General features: G+C 45.8%; 4 protein-coding genes across 7 annotated transcripts; all 4 read right to left on the bottom strand.

The window, feature by feature from the left end:
- Nucleotides 1-2,941: 2,941 nt before the first annotated feature.
- On the bottom strand, nucleotides 2,942-5,532 carry LOC9638177 (E3 ubiquitin-protein ligase KEG). The gene is made up of 5 exons (XM_024680082.1): nucleotides 5,413-5,532; nucleotides 4,914-5,335; nucleotides 4,750-4,841; nucleotides 4,195-4,665; nucleotides 2,942-4,138 (listed from the first exon to the last, which is right to left on the bottom strand). Exons 2-5 carry the CDS (start codon nucleotides 5,283-5,285, stop codon nucleotides 3,010-3,012), a joined length of 2,064 nt encoding a protein of 687 aa, XP_024535850.1. The 5' UTR covers nucleotides 5,286-5,335; nucleotides 5,413-5,532; the 3' UTR covers nucleotides 2,942-3,009.
- Nucleotides 5,533-8,212: 2,680 nt separating this feature from the next.
- Nucleotides 8,213-12,173, bottom strand: LOC9638175. 4 transcript variants are annotated; one of them, XM_024679966.1, is made up of 16 exons: nucleotides 12,056-12,173; nucleotides 11,924-11,990; nucleotides 11,670-11,847; nucleotides 11,315-11,615; nucleotides 11,119-11,244; nucleotides 10,887-11,065; nucleotides 10,718-10,817; nucleotides 10,496-10,665; nucleotides 10,185-10,434; nucleotides 9,922-10,131; nucleotides 9,718-9,864; nucleotides 9,538-9,662; nucleotides 9,332-9,485; nucleotides 9,190-9,283; nucleotides 8,698-8,936; nucleotides 8,213-8,612 (listed from the first exon to the last, which is right to left on the bottom strand). In XM_024679966.1, the coding sequence occupies exons 1-15, from the start codon at nucleotides 12,158-12,160 to the stop codon at nucleotides 8,698-8,700; spliced, it is 2,445 nt and encodes an 814-aa protein (XP_024535734.1). In that variant the 5' UTR covers nucleotides 12,161-12,173; the 3' UTR covers nucleotides 8,213-8,612. The 4 variants fall into 4 exon arrangements, with proteins under 4 accessions (XP_024535734.1, XP_024535735.1, XP_024535737.1 ...); XM_024679967.1 differs by having other exon boundaries at nucleotides 8,213-8,445; XM_024679969.1 differs by lacking the exon at nucleotides 8,698-8,936 and having other exon boundaries at nucleotides 8,213-8,445.
- Nucleotides 12,174-12,280: 107 nt separating this feature from the next.
- Nucleotides 12,281-13,711, bottom strand: LOC9638174 (DDRGK domain-containing protein 1). Its single transcript, XM_002975008.2, has 8 exons — nucleotides 13,577-13,711; nucleotides 13,397-13,523; nucleotides 13,238-13,344; nucleotides 13,083-13,184; nucleotides 12,871-13,029; nucleotides 12,763-12,819; nucleotides 12,673-12,709; nucleotides 12,281-12,618 (listed from the first exon to the last, which is right to left on the bottom strand). Exons 1-8 carry the CDS (start codon nucleotides 13,679-13,681, stop codon nucleotides 12,389-12,391), a joined length of 924 nt encoding a protein of 307 aa, XP_002975054.1. The 5' UTR covers nucleotides 13,682-13,711; the 3' UTR covers nucleotides 12,281-12,388.
- Nucleotides 13,712-13,830: 119 nt separating this feature from the next.
- Nucleotides 13,831-18,112, bottom strand: LOC9638173 (rho GTPase-activating protein 7). Its single transcript, XM_002975007.2, has 21 exons — nucleotides 17,641-18,112; nucleotides 17,543-17,579; nucleotides 17,406-17,482; nucleotides 17,271-17,341; nucleotides 17,136-17,205; nucleotides 16,920-17,064; nucleotides 16,730-16,849; nucleotides 16,600-16,677; nucleotides 16,491-16,546; nucleotides 16,285-16,442; nucleotides 15,980-16,223; nucleotides 15,683-15,910; nucleotides 15,420-15,626; nucleotides 15,326-15,369; nucleotides 15,212-15,272; nucleotides 15,082-15,165; nucleotides 14,920-15,018; nucleotides 14,696-14,865; nucleotides 14,561-14,630; nucleotides 14,426-14,506; nucleotides 13,831-14,369 (listed from the first exon to the last, which is right to left on the bottom strand). The coding sequence occupies exons 1-21, from the start codon at nucleotides 17,680-17,682 to the stop codon at nucleotides 14,028-14,030; spliced, it is 2,484 nt and encodes an 827-aa protein (XP_002975053.1). The 5' UTR covers nucleotides 17,683-18,112; the 3' UTR covers nucleotides 13,831-14,027.
- Nucleotides 18,113-18,199: the final 87 nt, after the last annotated feature.

Genomic DNA, 18,199 nt, shown 5'->3' with positions numbered 1-18,199 from the left:
GGTATAAATCTCTATTAATTTTTTTATTTTGGTAAATCTAGTTCCTAAGGCATATTATATTTTTTCAAACCCCTTTTAACCCCATTATAGTAGTTTCTATTCTAATAAATTATATTTTCTTATTAATCTCTTATATTTAATCTTTGCAAAAGATAGATTTGTAGATTGAAGGTATTTTAGTTTCTATAAATAATTGATTAGTCCCAATTATCTGTGGCTTTTTCAGAATTGCTATAATAGAATCCATAGCCGAAAATTCTCCATGAAACAATTTCGTTTGGACGGGCAGAAATATATGGCCTCCATTCATGCTTCTTCCTGTCTTGCCACTTAAGCTTACACACTGGAAGGCACTCGTTACCATGAAACACGTATATTCTGCCAGCCTCTTGATCCGTTAAAATAAACTTGTTGACGCTTTTTTCACTCCCGAACTTGCACTCAATGCTCAAATCACCCCCGCAATAGTTTTTAATCTCAAGTGTCATGTCGTATTTCCCAGAGTCGCTGCAAGAAACTTGATTGAATATAGTGGAATTAGTGGTGAAATTAGCAACAACATTAGCAGCAAGGAGTGAAGAAACTGCGATAATCAGAAATAAAGCAAGAGGATAAAAACTCCCTCGTTTCATTGGTCTAAGCTCTACTAATGGGCATGTTTAGGCAAATATTTTGTCTTAATGCTTGGCTTGATAAAAACGAAGAGCACAACCTCCCACAACCGTCAAAATGGGTTTGATGCTTTAGCGGCCAGCACGAGAGGACGGGCATGACACCTGTAGTATGCATGCGGGTCTAGTAACTTCGCGTGTTGGGGAAGTGATCTCAGCAAGCAAGCTATGGCTTGCTCTTTCTCCTGGTGGTGGATTGGGGCATGCACTCGCCATGCACAATTTCATCTGGTGGGAGCGATTTCTGCAGTGAAACTCCAAGAGCAACACTTGGGCAGGTGTTTTTTAATTTCTAATAACGTTCCTTTGTATTTTCTGTTACAGGCGAGAATGCTCGGCAAAACTGTAAGTATTCTTTTGTGAAAAATTTGAGAACATTTTTGAATTATAAGATTGCATGATCTCTATAGCTTTTGAGAAGAACATTTAGTTTGCTTGCGAGATCTTCCCATGTGCTATCGTGATCCAGCAGCGAAACTTTAGATGATCTCTTTCACACTCGAGAGCATTTGAGAAATGGATTGACAAGATCGTTCTTAAGGTGGCAATGATGAACGCCAAGAGGACTCCTCGAGGCATTGATGTTGAGTGACTCCTGCTGGTGTTGCAAATGCATTCAAACTCAGGCCTAAGTAAGTAAGATTATCTTTTAATTTCCATGTGTTATAATTTAGTTCCAAGGCTATCTTCATGGGATTTAGGTTTGCTAGTAGGAAAGAGTTTCATGGCCATGCAGCTAGGTTATTAAGTGGAGCATAAATGAGAATCTGGTGATGCCAGAGATCAGACACATAAATAAGATGGCTATCATCACCAGCAAGAGGTTCATGAGTAGCAAGGTGTAGCAGGATGAAGTTGCTGTCCAAGTAGCCTAAAGCACACTGAGGAGATCAGCATGTTTTAATTACCCAAACTGAGGCACTATCTTGTAGAAAGAAAACCTATAATCAATTGAAAAACTAAAGCAAAAGGAATGTTTAAGTCTTTAATTTAATTTAACTTAAACCTGGCTAGCAAAAATAACAAACGGTATCTCTTTATAATTTTTTTTGATTTGTAAAGGCATTTTTCTAAATAAATTTTTTTAAAAAAAATTTAAGGAGGAGAAAAAAATCTTCTATGTGTTTATTTAGGCATTTTGATCACTATTTAAAGTTTTCAAATATAATATATCACATTATACTTATTAAATATATTTATGTAAAAGATAAATATAAAGTTAATAAAATCTAAAATAAAAAAGTAGCACTTTTGTTATCATGGGTTTTGATGAAGATAAATTTTTGATAAAAAAAATAACCGATTACCGAGGGAGATTTTGAATTTTCTGTTTATGCAATCAATCATGAGTTTTTGCAATCTCAACATAGCAATTTTGCACTTTAGTAAAACTATTTTAAACATAACAAAACTTTTTAATTATCGTTGAATGGATATAAATTAATCATCAGTAGATGGATGCAAAACAATTATAAATGTTTGTGATGCTATTAAAAATTTTTAATGCTTTGAAGAGTCAATCTCAATGTAACATTCTGAGAAAAAGATTTGATTAACTATCTAAATAATGTATAAAAAATTATATTAATTATTATTATTTATTGAGTGTTTAATTTTAATTTAAACATTAAATAATAATATGCTCCAACATCATAAACTTATATTAAATTTTTGTGACTAACATATGTTAATTACCTTTGAATTATTTATTTCAATGCCTTTACCATGGTATAGGTTATTCTATATACTTTGATTGTATAAAATGTTTTAATTAACCCTAGATGATATAAAGTAATTTTGTAGTAGATTTTAACTACAATAAATTTTTCAATGACGAAACAATAGTTTTTTTTATATTATTTTAATTAAAAATTTGTATGTAAAAATTAAATGTTTACATTTATTTTTACATATAATATAAGATACCATACCAAATTACAAAATATAATTAATCATAATATAAATTCTAAGAACTTATACTTTTTTATGCTTAAATCACTAGTAGCTAATAAATTTCAGAATGTTTTGTTTAAATGTTTCAGACAAATAAATCAAATATTAAAATTTTACTTATTTGTATATTTCTCATAACTTTCAAATAGTATGCAATTATCCAAATTTAATATAAAGTATCTTTTATTAATTTCAATAAAACATTTAGAACATTATTAATGGATTTTTATTAATTATACATATGAATATATAACATAAAAGGATACTACAATAATACCATCCAGTATTTGTATAAATCATGAAATATTATCCACGCATTGAAGAAAGAAGTTTTCGTTTAAAAGGTATGTGAGATTATATCTTCCACTGTACAGATAGCTTTTGATCACGAGCTCGCGTTTCCACCTTCTTTGAAGAGATAGCTTGCAACAGCTGGAGGGAGCCACAGGGAATTTCCCTTCGAATCCCCCATGAACTGAGTGATCTGGCGTTCCGCATTTGCAGCTGCGACAGATGACGATGGCGAAGACGACGATGATCCTTCCATACTCTTCTTCCTCTCGCCACCATCGCCGCCGCCGCCGCCGCCACCACCGCCACCACCGCCGCCACCACCTCTAAACGGTCGGATCACCATCCCGCCAACTCTCACGGCAGCTAGAAATCCCAGGAGGCACAACGCTGGCCCGATCGCCCAATGCATCGCCTGGAGATGCTCGTACTTCTGCACAACCCCGTTGCAATCGTTGAGCCGGACTATCTCCACTTCCTCCGCGTCGGCCCAGTAGCATTTCCTGTTCCAAAGCCGCCCCGGAAAGTCCACCACCAGCGAGCCGTTTGGAAGAACACGGCTTATCTTGCCGGTCTCCCAGCCATGGTTGTTCTTCACCGGCCACTCGAATCTCGGCTCCACCACCTCGTTCTTGAGCCTCACGAACTGCCCGGCTTGGAAGGGAGAGGCCTTCACCAGCTTGTTTGGTGGTCCTTCCCACAGCGTCTCCAGTCCCAGAAACGCGGCACGGACGAGCCCGTTCTTGAGTATCTTGTGAACTATCCCCACGTTGGATGGCGATCGTCCGCTTCCTTCAGTCGACCAGCCTTCGCGGACACGGACCCAGTCGCCGGCGACGATACCGCCACAGACATGTTGTATCTCTGCTGGATCGGCCTTGAAAGTCTCTCCAGAGTCCTGGAACTTGACCAGGAAAACAGCGTTGTCCTTGTCGATCTCGATCACCGAGCCTTCAGCATCTGCCTGCTGCTGGTTCCATGCAAAGCGCGGAACGGCGACGGACGGCTTGAGCTTCACCGTGTCTCCAATTTGGAAGGCGTTCCTCCAGGGGCTGCACTTTAAAAGTCCGGTATACTCCACGGGCTCCTCTGGCTTATCACAGAACTGGACCAGAGCAGACTCCAGTCCCTTCATCTTCTTCACAACTCCAATCTTTGAGCCTTGCTTGAATGACTTGTCAGCAACGACCACCCAGTCCGCTTCCTTGAGAAGCACATTCGGACTGCAAGCAAGAGAGCTAAGTTCGTAAATCAACTTTAAAGTGGAAGCTTGCTTTACCTCCGTAGCACGGACATAATCTCTGTGAACGTTGGACGATCACGGCGATCGGATGCCAGGCAGCTCGTCAGCATCCTCGTGAGAGCTATCGGCAGGCCGCTTGGAACTACAGGCTTGTCCCCCTTTTCAACGACGGCATGGAAGATCTCACTGGGCGACATGGTGTTCCAAGGCTTAACTCCCGTCAGCATCTCTATGAAGCTGCAAGCGAACCCCCACGAGTCCGTCTCGTAAGACACCGGTCCCCTCAGCTTGGGCTCCCACTGCTCGGGGGCCATATAGTTCGGAGTTCCCAGCCACACGAGAGGACCATCGCTGGATATCGCGTCCATGAGAAGGAATGGAATGCCAAACTCCCCCAAGACAGCCTGATCGTGCTCGTCCAGAAGGAAGTTGAAAGGCTTAAGGTTGAGAGCCGTAATTCCACGAGAGTGCAAGTCCAAAACACCTTGAGCCAGGTTGACGCCATAGCTGAAAGAAAGAAACAGAGAAGAATTATTTTGCTTTAGAAAGACCGCTAGCACGCATAAACTAGGTAGCAAACAAAAACAGTACCGTAGAGCATCCGCGAGAGGAATAGAATTTCCTGGCAGCCGTGCCATTTTGTCGCCGATTGAAAGCTCGAAAAACTTGGTGATCACGCAAGCCTGCAGTGAGAAAAAAAAAAAGAGAGATCGAGCTTAGAACGATTCAACAGCGTGTGCCACAAACCAACCAACCTTTCCATTTTTCATAGTTAGTCCCCTAGGCCAAGTGACGGAAGAAGCCCCTTGCGAGATAGAAAAGATTTTCTCGAGCTTACTTGTGAAGCCGCGGATGTGATCCTCGGAGATGGCGGGCAGCATTTTCACAGCCACCTCGTGGAACTCATCAAATTCCTCGCGATGGCTGTGAATCGTGGCGAGCCAGACATCCCCGAAAGGGCCGCGGCCAATCCGGTGCTTGAGGGTGAGATCCTCGGGCCGGATGATCGTCTGGGGCTGATTGAGCGGCGGAATCGCCTCAAACGGCTCGTAATCCTCCTCCTCGTCGAACAGCGGGTCCGCTACCTGCTTGGAAACCCCCGGCTCCTGCTTGGAATCGCCTCCCATCTCGTCGCCGATTGCCCGGATTCCAGCTCCAATCACAAGATTTCAAAGCCCTAGATCATCCGAGCGAGCAAGAGCCAGCAACATCAGCGCAGGAGAGAAGAAAGGAAGGAAAGCGCTGGATTACTACCTTGCGCCCGCGCGAGCTCGCCTTCCTCTCTCACGCGCTAGACCTAAAATCCATTGGCGCGCTCCCGCTCGTTGCGACAGCTCCCTAGAGAAAGAACCAAGACAGAGAGAAGGAAAAAAAGGCTAAGCTCTAGCAAATCTCAGCCGTTGGTTTCGTTTAGTTGCCAAATCGGCAGCAGTTAGGCTATCCGCCCAAAAGAATAAAATGTTTATTTCTAAGCCTGACTTTAAGCCTTGACTTTGTTGACTATAAATTGACTATCACTGTTGCTAGAACTGACCACCATTGACCAACTAATCTGTTGCTAGAAGAAGCAGTAGTCTAGCTTTCCGCCATAGCCACCGTTGATGCGAGCGAACTTGGCGGCCTGGAGAGCGGCGGCTTTCCTGGAGACGAGGCCCGAGTTGAAGCGCGCCTTGACGTACTGGGAGGAATACGGGAAGTTCTTGTGCGCATACGAGTTGAGGAGCGCCGCCGTGCCCTCGCGGAGAAGCTGCGAGAATGGATCCGTGCGATTGTTGCGCAGGGCCGCGAGCAGCGTCATCCCTGGGCCGAAGACGCGGGGAGAGATCCCCTGGAAGATGGCCGCGACGCTGGAGAAGATGGTGAGGAATGGCGGCCACAGCTGAGGGTGATTCGCCCAGAAGCTGGAATCGAAACAAATGGAACGAAACAAAATGGAACGATCGAAACGAAACAATCGAAGAGAATGGAAAGATACTTACAAACAAGTGCAGCCTCCAGTGGGAGCTGGATTGACTGGAGCCGTTCCAGACGGCGGAGAGCCTCCAATAAACGGGATTGTGCCACCGGGTGCTCCTCCGCCGCCACTGCCGCCACTGCCACCACCTCCTCCACCGCTGCCACCACCCCCACCTCCACCGCCACTGCCGCCGCCTCCTCCATTAAACGGTGGAAGAGGTGAACCTGTGAATGGAACTGTGCCACCGCCACCATCGCTGCCACTGCCGCCACCGTTACCGTCTGATGGCGAGCCTCCATCTCGGGTTGCTGGCTTTCCACCGCCGCCGCCGCCATACGTTGGAACGAAGTCTTCCTTGCGTGATCCATAGACACTGGCGTTGCGATCATGTTCTTGGAGGGATTGGCACCCGGTGCCGATGACTAGAAGCCAGAAGATCAAGAGACCGGCCACCATCTCTACTTTTCTGCGTTGAGATCGACAAGATCAACGGATCAGGACGCTACTTACTTACAAGAGGAAGCCACAGGTAGGTGTTTGATCTCCAGAAGAAGAATTCGCACAGTACTGCATTCATGGTTCACAGATCCTCATGCGCACTGAATCACAGCGCTCAAGAAAATTAAGATTCCCCCGTCGATTTTTAGTCAATGGCGCAGACTCGTAGGAAGTTGACGCAGTTTAAAATCTTCCAGAAACTAAGAATGCCGTGCCCGCCAGTGAGGAACAAACAGCGAAGAGCTCGAAACTTTAACACCATATTGCGAAAGAACAGAGTGTAGGCGATTGAATTATTATCAGTGGAGAACCATAACTTGGGGCTCTTGCTCAAGATCAAGTCCAATCTTAACAGTCCGCAGCTCACAATTGCCAAAGCTGTATGGCAAGAACAAGTTTAGGCTCACAAATCTTAGACTAAATGAAAAGTACCTTGAGGGAACTTGGTCTGGGCAAATCCCATACTTGTTAAAGTCTACCAATCGAGACAAGAAACCACAGTGAGAAACCACGGCAATCTCCTTTTCTTCCCGGCTCAGTAACCTGGAAAGACAACATTCTGTTAAAATCTAGCCAAGTATAAGCTTTGCAAAAGTTTGCCATTGAAGAAATTCTTTGATGCGCTGATGAATCTCATCGTTTGTCTCGGAAACATCAGGCCTCCAGAGCACATCCTCGTTATCTTTGATGAGCGAAAAGTCCACTCCTGGAAATTGGCCCTTGTAGACGCTAATGTCACGCCTATGGTCAGCTCGAGAGGTTCCCTGATCAATCAAGGGACAGAGTTGTCAAGAAAAGATTTAAAGACCATCGAGGCTCTTACTATATGCTCCCTGCAAAGCTCATTAGTTACAAAGGGTGGCGATCCATGGCTTGAGATTGACCCTCCCGGATATGGAGTTTTCCCAACTCCATTAACCATAATCAGTGGCTCACTGCTATCATCATGGTAGACATCTCCGCCTCCAAAAACACCAGCGGCTGTTTGCAAAGTCCTGTAAATCAATAAACTCACGCCATTGATCAACAAGGAAATCTCTAAACAATACCTTGTCATGGGAGAAACCACAACCAAGTCGACCTTGTCGAAAAGCCCAGTTTGTCTAATTAGCTTACCCCGCTCTACAACCTTTGGCAAACAACATGTCATTCGAAAGCTAGAAACTATCACGTAAACCTTTACCTGTTTCCAGCCGGTGGGCGTAAGGCTAGCGTCAAACTGGTCATCCAGGTGCTCCACTTTATCTGGGCTAAGAACAGAAACTTGGGCTTGGAAGAAGAGGTTAGACAGGACGTAGCAAAATGAACGCCACAGCCGCCAAATGACGTCCGTTGAGAGACGGCGCCATCCGCCACCAAAGATCAAACGATGGAGCAAGCCCAAATTCAGAGCCACGATGTCATGGTTGTGATAACCATGACCATGCCGCAGCTATTAATCACATCAAATCACGGTTATTTGCTACCTCTGATAGCTTTGTAGTACATACCAGGTGGACGGTCTTCCATTCTCCCTCCATTGGTGAAGAGCTTTAGGGTTCTTGTGTCTTGAATATGGTTTTTATTTATTTATAAGAAACAAAGGTACTACAAAGGAAAAAAACATGTGATTTTAACTTTTTTTAACTTTTTTTTTTCTCCTGGAGCTGCAACTCGAAGATTTTTGTCTGAGTGGCTTGCTACAGGAAGCAAACTAGCTACAAGCCTCGGCAAAACAAGAATCTCTCCAAAGCACCTACGTTGTGTAAACTTCCGGGTTTTCATGTCCTCTGCCTCAAAATGACACCTCTAGTCTTATTTGCCATGGCCTGTTCCTGAGATGGCGGATACCCCTGATAAAAAAGAAGAAGAGAAACGCCAAAAGAACAAACAAAGCTTAAGATCGAGAGGAGAGGCACAAAGAAACAAACGGAAAAACAAAGACTATGGCCGGGGAAGAAATGGTTCTACCCAGGATGGCTGCCGGAACAAAACTGTGCTCCACAATTGCGTAAAACAGCTGGGCAAGCAAAGCACGTCAAGGGGAAGAGGAAACCAAGAGAAGAAAGCCAAGAGAAAGCTCAAAAGAAGAAAGAAAAACTCACCTATGGCTCAGGGATACCACTCAGAAAAGCAGCAGGATCATCAAAATGATCATCACCACCACTACTCTCCGATGAGTTTTCTAACACGGGTTCTGTCACTTGAAGTTTTTCCTCCACTGGTGGTTTAGCCACAAACCTCTTCCAGACATTAAAAAAGCCGGAGGAGGTTGATGTTGAGCCGCCACCAACACCGTTTTCTGGTTGAGTGGTAGCAGCAGCAGTGCTGGTTGGTTCTGGACCTGATTACGAAGAAAGAAGAAACACAGACCAAAAACAAAAGATGAAAAACGTGATGATCTTTGAGATGAAATCTCAGTCAAAGGGAGGAGCACAACTTGTAAGTTGTGCTCGAAAGTCCGAGTCGACTCACTCCTGTGTGATGCAAGCAAGAGAAGCTTCACACTACCCAAGCAGCATACAGGCCAATGCAGCAAGAAAATAGACCTCAGGACGGGCAAATACGTGCCAAGAATCAGGAGACGGAAAGTTTACCAGGACCGTGGAGTTGCGTCTCCTTGATGATGTAGCCGTGTACATCATCTTGTCCGTGTTCTTGGACGCGCACGTCATTGACGAACTTGGGATTCTGGCACGAGAAATTTTGGCATTAGTAGTTTTCGAAAGACATACATACCCTGAACCGGCTTTTGCCTGGGCCACCAAGGATTGCCGGGCTGAATGTGCACTGGTTTATCTCTTTCAACTCTTTTTGCCTTCTCATGGCTTCGATTTTCTCCTGGACTTTTTGCCTGTCTGATAAGATTATCTTGTACCATTGGTCCCTCGAGCTGGCAACATGAAGTTCAGAGAAGCACTCAAGTGGAGAAGAAAAAAGCTTACCTGAAGTCTCTCTTACGAGCAGCCAGCTTCCGAGATTTTTGGTTCATTTTCCTCTCAAATGAGAATCTCTCAGCCGTCTTTCTTCTCCAGCTCGATAGAAGCATGTGCAATCCTTTTCGCTTTCTCTGGAAAGAATCAAATTAGAGGCAACATAAGCAATTCCAAGAATCTAAACTATACCTGTACGGTTAGCATGAGATCCACAAACTTTTGAAATGGTAGAGGTCTTTCGGCTTCCGAGCCCATCTTTCTAGCTTCTGCGATGTTCAAGGCCACGTCTTCCTTGAGATCTTTTGTTTCGGCTGTTGCTAGCTCTACGTAGCCATCCTGCCACAAACAACAACATCGCTTATGAAGCTCTAAACGACAAGGGGCAGTGAGTACCTTGTCATCGTCTAAATAGCCAAACAGCTGTTGGAAATTCCGCTGCTCGAACCGTACAGCCAATGTTTCAGATTTTTTGAGGACGTAATGGTGATTGGAGAGGTTTATCCAGACTCGATTAATATTTTCTTCCAAAGCCTCCTCCTTAGCCCTGGCAGCAACATCGAGATTGTAGAGAAACTCTCCAATAGGCAAAGATTTTTCATTTCGCTGCAACCAACAGAAAAATTCTTGTTATTAACTGATAGAAACTTTTGTACTACCTTTATGTTTCGAGGACCCCGCCCAGTGAGAGGAGTGAACAGTTTTTGCCCCGTTGAAGGATCAACGAGTTCCTCCTCGCGCTCCTTCTGCCTTCTGCCGGTCAATCTGGCAGCATAATCCAGAAGCCTCGAAAAAACTGAGGGATCGCGTGATGCTTTCTTGATCTTACTATAGGCTGAACTAGCGCTGTCTGGCCTTGATTCTGGTTCTTGGCAACACGGCCGATTAACTTCGGGTCGGAAAGTAATGCTGCATGCCAAGGACAAAACTATATGAAACTGAAAAAAGAAGTTTGAAGATGAAGACGTACCCATCAGGATACCACAGCATGTACTTTTCCTGACGCTTTTTACGAGACTCAGCGTCCCAAAACAGTAAGTCGAACCGAGAAACAGTACCGTGGCTGATCTCTTTAATATCAAGCCCCGAGGAATTCACACGAGGCTTGAAAGTGCACTCCATCACTTCGAGATCGGCAGTCTGAAAAGATCCCAGTTCTAACAAAAATCAAAGAAAAAAACGATGGATGAACCTGTTCCCTCAAACTTTGCAAGCGACTCTCCGACCGCCTGGTGCTCTGGAGCCGCTCCCAAACTTCTCCTGCTTTGCGTTTAAGGTTTCTTGCCAGCTTACTGCACGAATCAATGAAAAGAAAAAGAAAAATAGCATCTCGACATCGTATTAGAGTCGGTTTCAAGTACCTGATTGCGGGGCTCCCGGTTACTCCTTCCATTTCAGATTTTTTAAGTTCCTTTTGTCGGCATTCATAAATCTTCTCCCTGTGCTGAATGGCAAGTATAGCCTCTCTGTAAAGAAGCTCCCCGTAGTTTTGAAAGTGTTTGGCCGCTAACTCCCTTACTTTCATTATTTTCCTGGATCCCTGGAAAACAGAACTTAGATGTTCAGAAGACGTAAAAACATGTAAGTGCTTACCTTTGAGAACACGGGCCTTTTCTTCTTAAGCTGCTGCTCGTGGAAATCCTCATAGGACCGCCTTTCTTCCTCTCGTCTTCGGTGGTAGAGCTCATATTCGCCATGCAAGCGCGCACATAGAGCTCTCTACTGTAAGCAGTGTAAAGTAAGAGACTCAGGCCGTCAAAGTTTAGCGAAAACACGAGGCTCCAAATACCTGCTTGTCTGAGAGCCGGACAACAACTTTCTTCTTTTTGGGAGGCTGAGGAATAAGCTTGGCCGCGCTCGTGAATGTGCACGACATAAGTCTCTCCGAAAACGCCCGTTGCTTGCGCTTGAGATCCTTCTTCGGTTTTCGCTCGTGTTTAAATGGCCTTTCTGGCCTGGAATGAAATCTTCTGGATGTATATTTTCCGGATTCCTTCTGGATCCTCCGTTTGGAGAACAAGTATTCATCCTCGAGCTCACGACCGTAGTCGGGTCCAATGTACCGACAACAATGATCATCATTGAAATTGCTACACACAAAGAAGAGGAGAAATGTAAGGTTTCCACTAGAAAGACGTGCTCACCTTATTTTGTTGATGTGTTCAGTCAGCGGTAAAACAAGCTGGCTGGGAAGATTTTGATCATGACAAAACTTGGAAGCAATTTGCTCGGCCGAGTCACCCTCTTTCATCTGAATATGCACCTCCCTGTCATCCTCCACCTCCACGGTGATGTCAAACAGAACTTCCCGCTCCTCAATTCCTACGTTTGTTACGACGACATTAAAAAGAAAACCGAAAGGAAAGGAAAACGAACAGAGAAGAAAGAAAATGCTTACTGTGTGTATCACACGAGTCTTGCTGTTGGCGTTCTCGCAAAACCCGGCTTTTCCTCTTGGGACGCTGCTGAAGCCAAGAAAAGAAGAAAGTTTTACTTCTTTGAAACCAATGAATGGAGAGAGCAACCATACCTTGGACGTGGAAGACTTTGATCCGCTATCCTGCGAGGCATAGTTGGCCAACCCAGGCTGGTTCTCGAGATCCTGGAACTCGGGGGTGGACTGGCGGGACTTCATGGTGGCGACGAGAAATGCTACTGCCGGAGAAGAACGAGAGAGATGGAGTGGTTATGACTGTTTGGCGGTGAGCGCCCCTGGGCGAGGCGGGCGCCACATAAGCTATCAAAATGTGCCAAGTCAGGCCGTGACGATGTACGGCAAAAGGTTTATAGTTCACGGGACATCGTCCGTACATGTTTCGTTTACGTCTACGTCTCTCACCAGGCTCGAAGAAGCTCTCTTTCTTCAAGCCACTGTGACCGCTTGAGGCGTATCGTAGTGGAAGGGATCGTCCAAGTCCCCCAAGACGACCTCTTGCTGTTTTGGTTCCAAGTCGATAAATTCGTTGGACTTCTTGGCCAGATGTGAGATGTTCACTCTGCCTTCTCGCTTTATGTAATCCGCCACCGCTTTCATTTCCTCCGGAGAGATGTAAATGAACTTCCCTCGATCGTCCATCACACCAGACAATCGCCCTGGAAAACCTCAAACTCTTTTCAAGAGCACAACGCAGAAACAAAGAGACTCACCCATTTGTTCCAAGGATATTATCCGGTCGATACATTCCTGCGCAGTCCATAAAGAGAACCACTAACCATAAGTTACATTGAGATACTTACCTGCGTACGCAAGTGGAACTCCGCGGCTAAGTCTTCCAAAGCTACGCACTTGTGATTCTGAAACAAGGAAGAGTAAGCAAGAACCACAAACAAAGCACAGTATCAAACCTTGATGAAATCAACGAAGTCGTTGATAAGGCTCTGGCCTTCCTGCGTGTTCTCGCCGGATGTGCCTTCTGTGTCCACAGAGAACGATCCCTTCCACATATCAAACTCTTCGACAGCAGCAACCTCCTCTTTCTCCTTTTGCATTTTCAGCTCCTCCTCCTGATAGAGAAGCGTAAGTTTATTCCATGCTAATCGATGATACTTCGCATTACCTTCCTTTGCTCTTCAGCCTCACGCTCTTCATCTTTGCGTCGTCGTAACTCTGCGTGCCTGTCTTGCTTCTCCCTCTTATGATCTCGAGCGGCAGACTCGGCCTAAGCAAAAGAAATGGAATTTACTCTACAAAGTATGGCAAACTTTTCCAGACCTGCTTGCGTGCTTCTTTGTCTTGTTTCTTTTGCTCTCGTTTCTTCGAGCTCTTGGCCGTGTAGTAGCCTATCTCTTCGCCGTCTTCTTCCAATTCCCCTTCTTCATCTATCCAAAACTCTCACGATCGGTGAAAGCGGAGAGAATCCAAATGTCATACCTCCTCCGTTGGTGGACGATGACGCTGCTGCGACGGGCCTGCGTCGCATTCTCCGGCTCCCTGCCGTGATTCCAGCGCTGCGGCTCGACGACGCGCCAGAATCATTAGCAACAGGATCATCGGAGACCTGCCAAGCAGAAAATCTCGATTACTATAGCTCCAAACCGATCTCAAACTTACCGCGCTCGAAGATTTTGGAGAAAATCGGCCATAGAGACTCCAAAAGGCAATGGCGATGAGCGCAAACAGCACCGGAAGACCAAGGAGCAGCAGCATTCCCTCCATCTCCAGCTTAGGGCAAATGGGAAAACTCCATTGGGGTTTACAAAAGCATCAACGAATATTCACATGCCTGGCATATTCAAAATATTCACATTTCTGGTATATTCAAGGATCCTTTTCAAGAAGATTCACATTTTTGGCATCATTTCTGGTATATCCAAGAATATTCACATTTCTGGTATATTGCATTACAAGATCAGTATATGTGAAGCACGCTAGTGACAGACTAAATGTTTACAAGCTAAGCACATCAAGAGAGAGAGAGAGAGTGAAAGCAACAAACCAGGCGTCGTATCAATCAGCTCCTGATGTCAAGAACAAAAATGGGAGCTCCAAAAAGAACTTCGAATCAGGGGCTCAGCACTGGCGCTGCCGGTGGCAATGCTGCGCTCTCGCTCGGACGGAGAGGCACAGCCAGCGATGGATCCAGGCTATGGAGCTCCTCCAAGAGATGTGATCGTCTCTCCTTGAAGTAGTCCAGGCGTGTCGTAAGCTCGGCCAGCGGGCTCGGAGCATGGCGCTGAGCTGCTACTGCCGCTGCCGCCGCTGCTGCTGCCATCTCGTTCTGGTTTTTCCACGCGAATTGCCTCGCTGAAGGCCCCGATGGAGGTTGTAGCGCTTGCCAGTTCTCTTGCTGAATAGTCCGCCTCCGGAGGTCATGGCCTCTAACTCTCTCGGCCTTCAAAGCCTCCTGGCAGTGCGCGAAGCGATAAGAAAGTGGTAAAGAGATGTAGCAATGAGACCAACCTTTGCTTCGAGCAGTGCATTGCGTTGCTGCGTCAGGACATGCTCGAGGGACGAAGCATCTTGATCTGTTTGACTCTCGAGCTAGAGGGAAAAAAAGGTGGCATTAGTGCTTGATCACTGGCTGGAAACATTTACCTCGTCGTTCCGTTGCCTTTCGTGGTGGCACAAAGCTAGAGTCACGTCCAACTCTTGCTGCAATATCTTCCTGCAAGAGCGCAGAAAAACAGGAAATAAAATGAGCTTTTAGTCAGGCGGTTTCTTTGCTCTTACTGCTGAGATTGGAGACTTTTATATCGCTGCTGGCGCTCAGAGGTATCCGGCATCAAGCTTACTTGCTGTTGACGCTGCTGATTAAGCTGTATGTGTAGTTCAGCAACCTTCTTCTTCAGCTCTGCAACGTCTGCTTCAACGACTGCGATCTCTTCCAATTCAGCTCTAGTCTGCAGGCATTGCAATCTCTCGTTACAAAAGTGCTACTGCTACACAGTTCTTACCTGGGAGTCCATACTTCCTCCAGTTGAAAGGCTGAACCCGGATTCCAAAGCAGTTCGTAGTTCTCGTTCGACTCGCAGCTGTTCTTGAAGCTTTGCTACCTGGTGTTTACAATTTGAAGTCAAAATCTCATAAAAAAGGAAAGGAAAATAGCACGAGCATACGTCCTGTTCAAGAGCGAGCCGGCGATCGTGAAGTGCTTGCTTTCGTCTTTCCAAACTCGCTTGAAGAATTGCATTTCCTTTAGCCTAAGCTTGCACATATCAGTACAATAACATGGAAGAACGCGAGTACCTCCTTAGCAATCTTAGCCCGAAGCTCGCTTCGAGTAAGCTCCAACCGTTGAATTGCCGCTCTACAATGCACAGTAAGTACCGCAAACCAGATCTCAGCAAAACGAATACTTACTCCTCATCAGCAGAGCCATCAACAGGTTCATTCCTGGAGCTAGCCTGAAATCTCGTTGTGTCATTAAATTTTAAACCTTTGTCCATGCATATACCTGGCTGCCAGATGTCGAAGCATGCAGCTTGGAGGAGGGCTTACGAGCGCTTAAAAGATCGAGTTTCGGTGTTGTTGCAGAACGTCCACTATCTTCCCAAAGCACCTCATTTCCTCTGTTCTCATTTCTCAGATGACTGGGTTTGGACCACCCTTTCAGTGGCTTCCCTCCAAAAGCATCCTTCTCCATCTCTTTACCGTCATAAGCCTGGACATAATAAATTGATTGTGAAGGGAGTTCTCACTAAATAAAATCAGTAATACCTTGTAGTCGAACGTATCACTACCAGCATTGCTACTAGTCTCGCTAAGAGCGCCACTATGAACACGTTCTGGATCCTCGTCCGGTTGAGCATCCAAGTCATTTTCCGCGTCGTGATAGCCATCGGTCTCGTGCATTTGTAGAACTTCTTCTTCGGATGACTCTCCGCTCTCGCTGCCTTCCAGGTTAGGATACATCTCGGGCGAGGGAGGCCCCTGTTGATCATTATCCTGTTAAAAGCATACGTTAATAATTTTGATTTGAGTTTCTATAATTTTAATTTTGGTTTCGAGACAAACCTCAAAAATATTGTCATACTCTTCCAGTAATGTTGTCACGATGGCTTGGGCATTGTTAGCAGCAACTGCAGCGGCGTGAACCTGTGCAGCATGGTCACCGCTTATGTCCGAATCATCCTCTAGACCGCATTCGCCAGCTATAAGGGGTCTAAGAAGCAAAGGTGCCATACAAGTAGCAACCGCTGAAGCCGTCATCAGGTTGTCTGAAGTATGTGCGGCGATAGCCCGACCCATTCTTAAGACTCTGCCATGTTCCCATTGTATTAAAAAGAAAAACAAAAATGGAGTACAACAAAGAAAAGTACCTTTGTAGAAGCCGACGATTAGGCTCGGGAAACGTGTCAGCAACTGCCAACCGCATTGACGTAATGCGAGCTTCTTTGCTTTCAAGCCTATAAGCTTCAAGAAGTGCGGTGCAGCAAGGAGTCGGCACGGGAGAGGAAGGGAGCTCCCTAAGTACAAGCTGCAAGGAACTCTTTAAGACTGATTTTATCAACGTAATTCTCATTACCTTTATGCAGTCACTCACAACATGAGCGTCTTCGTCTGGTGAGAAGCTAGTTTTTCCTGTCATGGTGATAGAACGTAGATCACGTGTTCACAGAAAAAGGAACCTATACCTTGTTCATAGTCGCGAATACGATGCTCCACCTCTTCCACATCAGCACACTGACGTAAAATTCCCTCCGCTTTGACTCCTGCCAAATTGTAGCACCTAAGAGAACAGCACAAGGATGAAATTATCCGTACCATAACGCTCAATGAAGCACAAAGCCTTCTCCAGGAACGATGGACTACCGTCAATGTCTTCCAAAGCAAGTAAAATCGGTCTACCGACAACCATTGACTTGACGGATCTTCTATCTTTCCCTACCAGAAAAAAAAGAAAAGAAAATGTCAAGTCAGCAGCTCGCTAGAAAACTAAAATTCCTACAGGCACCTAATTCAGTCGATGTTTCAATCACATCAATAGAGTCGTTGCGAAAAATCCCATCGTGCCCCACTACCAATGCGGCATTAGGGGCTGCAGCAAGCGCTCGCTCGAGGGCTACCTTCCATTCTTCCACATCCTCCGATGTCTCGGCCTGTTGGTTACGGAAGTTAAGAAACAGATACACTATACATCAAGATTCCTCTACGAACGTAAATGACGCACCTTGAGGGTAACAGTTCGGCCATCAGGGAACATTACAGTGAGCAACTTTTTATCGGCACGAACAAGAACACTAACAGAAAAGAGAACGAATCGCATTTAGCAAGGACAAACTTTCTTTAATCTGAAGATACGTACCTCCCGGAATTATTGAGATCGATTCCACCCAACGTCATGCTTGCTTCGCTTCCTCGTAGCGGAAGAACGTTCTGCTCGGGAAGAAAAGTATGCAAGACTGAGTGAGTCTGCGCATCAGTGGACCAGTAGCATTACCGGATCGTCCTTGAAAAAGACTAGTGACGTCCTCGTAAGTATGAACCACCGTCGTTTCCATGACTTCCATCCCAAACCTGTGAAAAGAAACGGAGGAAACGAGCTAAGATAGAGAAGGAAATCATCGCTTCGACTACCTTTGGAAGAAATCAACAGCGGGCCACTCTTGAAGACCTGGCAAAGCACACCAAACATAAAATGGATCCACAAAGTAGCAATCCATCAAGAAACTTACAGCGTTTGACCGAGTTCGTGGCCGCTCGAATGGCGTCACCATTGCTTGCTAGAATGCTGCTACTCCAAAACCGCGTCTCATGACCGGACGAATCGAAGAGTCTTGCTCGCGAATTCTACCCTACATACTTCCCGTGACGATATTTCACCTGCATTGCTCGATTCCAAACCCTACCACGCCGCGAGAAATCCTGGAATCCCTGCTGGACAACATCTTATCTCGCCCGCGCCGCCCCGGCCCAATCCTACGAAATCCAAGCCAGAATTCCAAGGATTCCAGCTCCAGCCGCGGGAATCCGAGGATCCGAGGGCCTAGCAACAAGAATCTCGCCGCAACAGGACTAGATCGCCATAGCCGCAGCTCCTCCACGCCCTGTCTTCCTCCAGACGCTGCGCGCCCTGCGCCCTACTGGAACAAGAGGCCAAACACCACTCCCCGGGCAAACAGTGCTCGTCTTCCACGGTCAGGCCGAAAGAGTCCGACGTGGCAAGCGCTAGATCGTTGGATAGAGCCTCACACGTTCGGCGCACCCGTTGAAATAAAACGAGAGCTTACGTGG

Source organism: Selaginella moellendorffii, unplaced genomic scaffold (genome assembly GCF_000143415.4).
Source record: "Selaginella moellendorffii unplaced genomic scaffold, v1.0 SELMOscaffold_26, whole genome shotgun sequence".
Classification (NCBI taxonomy): Eukaryota; Viridiplantae; Streptophyta; class Lycopodiopsida; order Selaginellales; family Selaginellaceae; genus Selaginella; species Selaginella moellendorffii.
This window is presented reverse-complemented; position numbering and strand designations above follow the sequence as displayed.

Coding starts and splice junctions, on each gene's coding strand:
- LOC9638174 (XM_002975008.2), bottom strand. CDS start 13,681: ATGGAGGGAATGCTGCTGCTCCTTGGTCTTCCGGTGCTGTTTGCGCTC. Junction 13,345..13,396: donor ATCGTCCACCAACGGAGGAG/GTATGACATTTG, acceptor AGTTTTGGATAG/ATGAAGAAGGGGAATTGGAA. Junction 13,185..13,237: donor ACAAAGAAGCACGCAAGCAG/GTCTGGAAAAGT, acceptor TCTTTTGCTTAG/GCCGAGTCTGCCGCTCGAGA.
- LOC9638173 (XM_002975007.2), bottom strand. CDS start 17,682: ATGGTGACGCCATTCGAGCGGCCACGAACTCGGTCAAACGCT. Junction 17,483..17,542: donor GCTGTTGATTTCTTCCAAAG/GTAGTCGAAGCG, acceptor TTCTTTTCACAG/GTTTGGGATGGAAGTCATGG. Junction 16,547..16,599: donor TATTCGCGACTATGAACAAG/GTATAGGTTCCT, acceptor TCACCATGACAG/GAAAAACTAGCTTCTCACCA.
- LOC9638175 (XM_024679966.1), bottom strand. CDS start 12,160: ATGAAGTCCCGCCAGTCCACCCCCGAGTTCCAGGATCTCGAGAACCAG. Junction 11,245..11,314: donor TCCGGCTCTCAGACAAGCAG/GTATTTGGAGCC, acceptor TGCTTACAGTAG/AGAGCTCTATGTGCGCGCTT. Junction 10,666..10,717: donor TGCAAAGTTTGAGGGAACAG/GTTCATCCATCG, acceptor GGATCTTTTCAG/ACTGCCGATCTCGAAGTGAT.
- LOC9638177 (XM_024680082.1), bottom strand. CDS start 5,285: ATGGGAGGCGATTCCAAGCAGGAGCCGGGGGTTTCCAAGCAGGTAGCG. Junction 4,666..4,749: donor CCTCTCGCGGATGCTCTACG/GTACTGTTTTTG, acceptor TCTTTCTTTCAG/CTATGGCGTCAACCTGGCTC. Junction 4,139..4,194: donor ATTATGTCCGTGCTACGGAG/GTAAAGCAAGCT, acceptor TCTTGCTTGCAG/TCCGAATGTGCTTCTCAAGG.